Here is an 8370-nt window from a genome sequence, read left to right on the forward strand (position 1 = left end):
TAGTTGAGTATTATCTAGATATGTGTTCAGTTCTTAAAGCGGAAGTCAACCCAAGCATATTCTTTTCAAGAATCTGTTGTATGCAGTTGAAACACTGCATTCTGATCAATACAGTATTGCATTTGTGGAATATGAGTTAAGCAGCAAAATCCTCTCAAATCCACCCGTTTTCAGCCATCTCAGGAGGCGGCCATTTTGATCACAGATCCTCAGGGCTCAGATGACGATCAATCATGGCGCAGCTTAAGAAAACAGGTGCCTGAGCAACTGAGATGTCATTTTCAGAAAAGACAAAATGGCCGCCCCCAGAGATGGCTAAAAACAGGTGAATTAACTCTTATTCCACAAACGCAATATTTATCAGAATGCCTGCATTCTACATCTTTATATTGATGTAATATGACAAAACCTTGGTAGGATTTTATTAAGTTGTCATAGTGAACGCTTGAGTCACTACTTTGAGCTACAAGTCAAAGTATTTACTAAGTTAAGAACTCAAATTGAAGTAGATAAACTTCCTTTCATAATAATTCATGGATCATTTGCTTTCGCTTTTAGCATAAGCCTAACCTATAAAATGAAAATACGGAGATACTGGTACAATAAATATGAAAATTTGGGGGGGAATACAGATGAATTTATTACTTGTGTTTGTTAAGAAAAAATACAAGGGAAGAGGACCTTTAAAAAAATGATCACATATTAAATCGTAATCGCAATATTGAGGGGAAAATAATTGTAATACATTATTTTTCAAAATGGTTCAGCCCTAGGTAAAGCTACAAAAAATATATATTTATTGTCAAAATATATATATTGTAAAATATGACACTTTCGCCTATTGCGTGCGAGGTCTGGAACAAATCCCCCCCGACAAACTGGGGTTCACTGTAAACGTTGAATTAACAGCTCAAATTGTGGCGGCGTACTTAATGAAGCAAATCATTTTGAGGTCCCACACTAAACTTCCTTAAACAAATGGATATTTTTATTTAAATGTTGAACACATAGAAAAATAGTGGGTCATGAGCACAAAAAAAAATAAAAAATTCCTTTATCCTGCTCCTAGTACAGAGGCAATGAGGTCATGGCACATTTTAATTGCGTTATTACCTCATCCTGCTCAAGTAGGTCAGTAGAGGGATGCAGGAGGAACATTTTAAATTCAGATGTAGTAGTTATGCCCGCCTCTTTGTGCCATTTATTAAATGTCAATACTGACCCTACAACAGTATCCACCCATCTTACAAGAGTTCATTGCAAACGACTTCAGCGTCACATCCACACTGTCTTCATCTGATTCCCCTCTGAAGGGAATTGTCCAAGAACTCGGAGTAGCAAGTAAGGGAGCAAAAGTGCTGCTGCACGGGAGCATCTGTCCCTCCCATGTCGTCCACGAGAACCACCGTGTGAGAAACTTGATGAAGGTTCATGCTCACGCACGTCTTGATGTAAAAACTAACGCAGAAGCGCCCGCAGTCGCAAATCTTGGCCAATTCCAGGTCTCGGCACAAGTGCGCGGGGATGAGGTGAGGTCCGTATGGGATTCTGAGAAAAGACAATGAAAAGGTCATTAGATGATGAGCTGGGGTGTCACCAGCCAAGATGTGCAATTTGATGCTACTTTTTATGAAGTTAGATTGTCAATCTTTTTTAATTTATTTGTCCTGTTGCACACCGAGCGACGCGGCCAAAACGACTGAATTGTTGTGCAGTGTGCTCGGTTTGGCAACGAGTTTTCATAGGTGGCTCATAGTTAGCCAATGTTTTTACTGAGATTTCAAATGTCACAACGACACAGATATAACAGTCAGTCAAACGTTTTCAGATAAATATGAACAGAAATGCCATTAATCCGCTCCAGCCTTCTCCCAAAACAACAACCAAAATTTTTAATGTGTAGTTTAACTGGGAAAATAGTATTCGGTAATTAAATATAACTTTAATGGTCACAAGACAGACACAAGGAAATATAAGGAACCAGCAGACATTACAACTCGTCAGCATTATTAGTTGTTCTTTGCAGAGGATAAAGATTATATTACAGTGAGAATTGTCATATTATCGGAGACTCGACCGAGGGGATAATTAAAAGAACACGTTTTCAATAATGTCATTGTCATTTTCTTTTTCTAAAAGCGAAACTGATTAAAATTGGAACAACGATTTTTGTGAAGCAAGGTTTAATTTTAAGGCTATATTATCCAGTCCTTAGTTGTGGACCCAATTTAGGAATCTTGATGCGGAAAATCTTTCAAACCTGAGGTTTGCTACAGCCCTGGAAGCCAGTTCTTGAAGAGGAACCGGGAATGTAAGCTGCATGGTGTGGTCCAGAGGGTTGGACTGGACGAACGGGTTTCCAAACAAGTCCAGGTTCTCTAGTCTCAGCTTGCGGAAGTCGCCTGGCAGCACGGCTAGGTGGTTGTGCGCCGCGGACAGGAACCTCAATTTGGTGAGGCGTCCCAAGTGAAAGGGCAGAAAGACGAGCTTATTGTCGTCCAGCTTGAGGTTCACCAGCTCCCGCAGCTGGCAGAACTGAGCGGGAAGCGACTGCAGCCGGTTCTGGCTGAGGTCCAGGAGCTGAAGGGTCCGCTGCAGCGTGGACAGACAGAGGGCCTCGCTAAAGGCTTCCAGGTGGTTACTGTGGAGGACCAGCTCGGACAGGCAGCCCAGATCGCCGATGGTGGCGGGAAGCTTCTTGATGTGGTTGTTGCTGAGGTCCAGTTTGCGAAGAGCTGCACAATCAAAAACATATTGTGACAAAATACAAATAAAGTGCGGGGGATATGTGTCCGCGTGGATGGAGTCAATGCAACTTGGAACCTCACACACCTTTCAGCGACAGCATGCGCATGTCGACGCGCGACAGCTTGCAGTAGGAGACCTGCAGCTGCTCCAGGGAGTAAGGGAAGCTGGAGGTGAGCGGGTAGTCCTTCTTGGAAACGATGCTCAGCTTCTTCTTGGGCTGCTCCACGTCCCTGGCGCGGACGGGCGTGAGGGTGGACAGCGGGAGGCTGCTGGCTTCGCTCCCCCTGTCCGCCAAGCGAGCGGCCGAGAGGAAGTTCTTCAAGCTGTTTGCGTCGGCCTGCGCATCAAGTGACAGAAGTGCTTTGTTGATATGGAGAAGCAGTCGACATCGGTAGACGTTATTCTACGTTATTTTACGCTTCACATTTTAAAGGATGGATTTTATTTATGATTTTGGTCAAAATTTGACACTTAAAAGGATCCTTTTCTTTGGCGGTTTTATTTTGTTCTTATTCCAAATGGACTAGCCTCGCAAATAATGGGTGTTAAAGGGGAAGTCAACGCAAACATATTTTTTCAAGAATATGCTCTATGCAAGCCCACTGGTTTAAACAAGGCATTTTGATAAATATTGCGTTTGTGGAATAAGAGTTAATCCACCTGTTTTTAGACATTTTAGGGGGCGGCCATTTTGTCACTTCTGACAACAGAAAATGACATCACAACTGCTCAAGTAACGACCAATCACAGCTGACCTGTTTTCTGAATCTGAGCCGTGATTGGTCGTTTTGTGAGCAGTTGTGATGTCATTTTCAGTCGACAGAAGACAAAATGGCCGCCCCCAGAGATGACGAGTGCATTTTGCTGCTTAAATTATATTCCACAAACGCAAAATTAATCATATGCCGTGTTTCAACTAGTTGGCCTGCTGGGAACATATTCTCGAAAAAAATAGAAGAGAGGGAGGAAAATACACACCTGTAACTGCATCGTCACTTGAAGAGGAAATCAACCCAAACATAGTTTTTTCAAGAATATGTTCTCAGCATTCTGATTAATATTACATTTGTGTAATATGAGTTAAGCAGCAAAATCCACCCCATCTCAGGAGGCGGCCATTTTGTCACTTCTGTCGACTGAAAATGACATCACAGATGCTCGGGGCTCAGATAACGACCAATCGTGGCTGAGCTTCGGAAAACAGATGCCTGAGCCCTGAGCGACTGTGATGTCATTTTCAGAAGTGACAAAATGGCCGCCCCCAGATGGCTAAAAACGGGTGGATTAACTGTTATTCCACAAACGCAATCAGAATGCCTTCTTTCAACTAGTGGGCTTGCATAGAACATATTCTTGAAAAAATGGGTTGACTTCGTCTTTAAGTGAACATATTATGGAAAGGTGACTTTTTATGAATACTTTGTACTGTGAAAGTACATCTCTGGAGTATCTGTACAGCCACTCTACAAGTGTGAATTTGAACCAAGTAAATCTTTTGCTCATCTGCCTATTTTTCAAAACACACCTGTCGGCAAGTGGATCTAATATTTGTTGAATTGTGTCATCCCAATTTACATCAAGACCACCTCCCACGCTGAGTTACGGATCACTTAGCCAGCAGTGGCCCCAAAAGCACCACACAAAGTTGTTAAATCTGTTGCTATGATCGTTTTCTTGAAAAATTGTAGCTAGAAGAGCAGTAAAAGGCATTAAATATTGCAACAAATTTAGTTGAAACAGGACCAACCAAACAAAACCGAGTGACATTTTAAAGATGTTTTCAATTGTGAAAAATTGCACGTCTCTTTTAAAGGTAAGTTGTTGTTACATTTTTTGCTTGACTTCTCTTTTTACACTTGTGTGACAATTAAGATGTTAAAAAGTGAAACGCGTGAGGCGCATCGGCAATGCAACTGACTGCGTTTTGTCATTTAAGTTCATTGCTATTTTCTGTCTCACTATTATCAGTGGTTAACTTCACATTTTTCACACAGATGGACAGTAGAAAAGATGATCTGTTTTAACATTATTTCCTGTGGGGAAAAAAAATGTGCTGTGAAGTAACTAGCATTGTAGTCCTAAATTAGTTTTGTGGCAGTATTCCGTTCTGGTGGAAGAGCAATTGAATTTCTAGTACAGTATGCACTTCATGGAAAATATGACTTACTTCCTTTGAGGAAACAAAACGATGAGGGGTGTTTGACTCAGGATGAAAAGTGACACAATATCATGAGCACATGGACAAGTAGTCCGATGATCCAGACGTTTGTATTATTGACAGCACATTTAGGCTGGATTTACACTTCATGGTTCAAGTGATACAATTCCGATTTTATACTCTCAAGTGACACAGCAGAAAGGAAGTGGCAAAATGTCCGCCCCCTGAGATGGCTAAAAACGGGTGAATTTTGCTGCTTGACTCATATCCCACAAACGCAATATTAATCAGAATGTCATGTTTAGACTAGGGGAGGCGCATAAAACATATTGTAAAGAATATTTTGGCTTGACTTCCTCTTTGGTACTTGGATGTGCAGTGTCATCTTTGGAGGCGTGTGCTTGTGACATTGGCTCATTGCAAGCCCCAATACTGTGTGTTGACCCGTCTAAACCCACTGTCAGATATTTGGAGAGTGAATGTTATTGTCAATGGTGCTTGTGGAAGAAGAAAAAAAAAAAAGCATATGAAAGGTCACCGCTGCAGCATTCAGGCTCAGCAGCCACTGGAAACAATGAGGCTGCCATGGTGTCTGTCCATCGCCGTCAAAACAAACAGGTTTTGTATGGGCAACAAACAGGCAAACGGGCGCTTGCTAGAGTAAATGAACTGGCAATTAAATGCCACGCAATGCATTTTGACAAATGGATAACACACCTACCTTGCTCAGACAGATGTCAACAGCAGGTTCCTTTAATCTCACCGTGGCCTTGCCCTCCTCCACAAACCACGTGAAGAATTTTTCTATGTTGTCTTTGAGCTGCAAGACAAAACTGGCTCATGTTCAACAAGTGGAAAAATCCATTTCACAACATGACAGCGTGTAATTGTACGTCACACTGCCCACGAGTTCAGACAGGAACGCAACGGCTTTGTTTTCACGCTTGTTTGCGTGCGCCACTTTTGCAGTCTCACAATATTTAACTCATTCACGAATGTATTTGTCTTTTCACCGTCCAGCCATTCAATCCCAGGAATTAATTGATGTTTTTCACATTTTTTTTCAAACGTTAGGTAAAAGAGGGTCTGATAATATCCGGCAGTAATGAGTTAACATAAATAAATCTTTTTTTTTTTTTAAGTCAGATTGTGGTGGGTATCTGAAGGCAGTATATAAGATTAGGAAAACCATATTTCTAAGGTGTCCAAATAAATGAGACTGCTGAATATGTTTGCTGTGGTGTAGGGATCATAGTTGTTTATGACGTCCACTATGTCATCGTGTCATGTCACCACCATATCCAAAGTTTCTCTAAATTCTAGCAACTATTTAGCCCTCATTTTAGCACATGTAAGGAAATTGGAAAATAACAGCTATGAATTGATTGGGGTTATGTTGGAAAAAACAAAAGAACAAACGGTAACTAAGATTTACATTTTAATTTAAGCCTGGCAAAAAGAATAAAAATAAATTGAGTTACAGTCCCCCCAAAGTAATATTCCAATACTTTTGCTCACTTGAAAAGTGGGTGGCTGCAAACAAAAGGTGCTTTGTCCTGAGTTGTTCATCACATCTAGATGTAAGTACCAGAGGCGGCCATTCCACCAGACTGACAAACCAGTCCATCAGTCCGCCACCGACGGACACCCATTTTGCTGACGAATGACGGGTCACTTTTAAAAATGACGGACTAAGCACTGACGGAAGTAATCATCAGTAACTGGGTCAAGTACTGACGGACCTCTCAGTATGTCACTAACGGACGCCCGTTTCGCGGACATGTTTTTTGGGGGGGTGGGTTGGGGGACGGACTTCTGACGGACTAACTGATGATTACAGTTCGGTTCAGCTTGAAATATAACGGACTGACGAATGAGGGAAGGATACACAGCCCTCTACTTTTGGAGAGGACTGTATCCTCTGAATTTCAAACATGATGGACAAACAAATAGTAGTCAGATGATTGAAAAGATGCGCCATGAGACATCATCGGATGTGCCATGGGAAAAGGTCCAATTTCACGCAAATGGTCTGAAAATTAATTTACTATTAATGATGTAGCTTTGTTCATCTACTATATCTATGCCAGTGACGTATAGTGACAGGTATAACAATCAATTACTCGTTCATAAGATAGCAGAAGGTACATAATTAGCCATCAAGCAAAATAAAGTATGTCAGGAACAAGAGAGCCGTATCGGACCTTATACTTGGAGCCTGTTCTGTCCTTGGCCGTGCAGATCATCATGTAGACGTTACAGCGTTGACTGGACTTGTCCAAGTGCTTCCCGATGGACAGCACCGCTCTCGCCCCCTTGCCGCGACTTTTCATGCCGAAGGTGGGCAGCATACGGTTCAAAACCTCCACATCGCACTGCAACTTCATCCTGATCGGCTATCGCGGCTAAAAGTTTCACAGCCAGCTCGGAGCTAACAAGGGCCAGGACGATGCATACCACCGGGGGGAAACTTGGGTGAAAACAACCCGCCGATGCAACTCACGTCCTGGGTGTCGGACTTCAGAGAAAAACGGCCAAAAAGTCGCATTTCCACGACGGTCCAACGCACGGCATTCCACGGACGTGCAGGTGGTAGTGTGGAAAAGCTGGTGACACTCTCCTTTATGTGCTTACTGGTACAAAGTGACGGGCCTAAGTGGGTAGTTGAATGTGGATGACAGCAAGTCGGTTTGATTAGCTGCTCACTGTTAGCGTAAGCCCGCGCGTAGGAAGTGACGCCAATGCACTTTCAAAATAAAAACGAATTATATTGTTTAGACCAGTGTTTTTCAAACTGTGTGCCGCGGCACACTGGTGTGCCGTGGGAAATGATCTAATTGGTGTGCCTGTGCGGTCTAGCGCCTGGTAGCGTAATCATGTGTTTAATACATTGTAGTACTCTTCCATACCAGCAGGTGGCAGCAGCAAGTAGCTAATAGTCTTTGTTTAGAGACAAGCGAATTAGTGACGCATGTTTATCCAAACAGGCCCGTATTTCACACTGAGTATCAATATGAAACATGAAATACTTTTTTGTTTGTGTTTATTTAATTCCTATTCAAGATGTTATAATATAATGTCATTCTTCAATGTTAAAAAATGCTTGTATAAACAATATAACACTTATCTTGTTAAAATAAACTTTTTTTCCCACAATTTCAGCTGCTGGTGTGTCGCGGGATTTTTTCAACGAAATAAATGTGCCTTGACTCCAAAAAGTTTGAAAAACACTGGTTTAGACAAGAAATGCAATAATAAACATACATGCCAGATTCTACTGAAAAAACAAAACAAAATTGTGCCTAGAGTAAAATCTTTCTGGAATTCTCAGATTGCGGATATAAATTGGAATAAAGCTTGGCTTTTACCTTCCTGTATTACTAATAAAGACAAGGTAATACATTTGAATATTTTACTATATCCGGCTACTTTATTGATGTTAGTGTAAGCGTGAAGGGGGATGT

The 8370-nt window shown here is 41.7% G+C and overlaps 1 protein-coding gene across 1 annotated transcript; it reads right to left on the reverse strand.

The window, feature by feature from the left end:
- Positions 1-966: 966 nt before the first annotated feature.
- Positions 967-7726, reverse strand: lrr1 (leucine rich repeat protein 1). Its single transcript, XM_086050383.1, has 5 exons — positions 7111-7726; positions 5628-5726; positions 2833-3085; positions 2261-2735; positions 967-1548 (listed from the first exon to the last, which is right to left on the reverse strand). The coding sequence occupies exons 1-5, from the start codon at positions 7291-7293 to the stop codon at positions 1293-1295; spliced, it is 1266 nt and encodes a 421-aa protein (XP_085906509.1). The 5' UTR covers positions 7294-7726; the 3' UTR covers positions 967-1292.
- Between the last annotated feature and the right edge of the window lie 644 nt (positions 7727-8370).

Source organism: Filicampus tigris, chromosome 13 (assembly GCF_054856515.1).
Source record: "Filicampus tigris isolate MCC_2025a chromosome 13, RoL_Ftig_1.0, whole genome shotgun sequence".
NCBI classification, from domain to species: domain Eukaryota; kingdom Metazoa; phylum Chordata; class Actinopteri; order Syngnathiformes; family Syngnathidae; genus Filicampus; species Filicampus tigris.

Coding starts and splice junctions, on each gene's coding strand:
- lrr1 (XM_086050383.1), bottom strand. CDS start 7,293: ATGAAGTTGCAGTGCGATGTGGAGGTTTTGAACCGTATGCTGCCCACC. Junction 3,086..5,627: donor TTGACATCTGTCTGAGCAAG/GTAGGTGTGTTA, acceptor CTTGATGCGCAG/GCCGACGCAAACAGCTTGAA. Junction 2,736..2,832: donor GCGCATGCTGTCGCTGAAAG/GTGTGTGAGGTT, acceptor TTGATTGTGCAG/CTCTTCGCAAACTGGACCTC.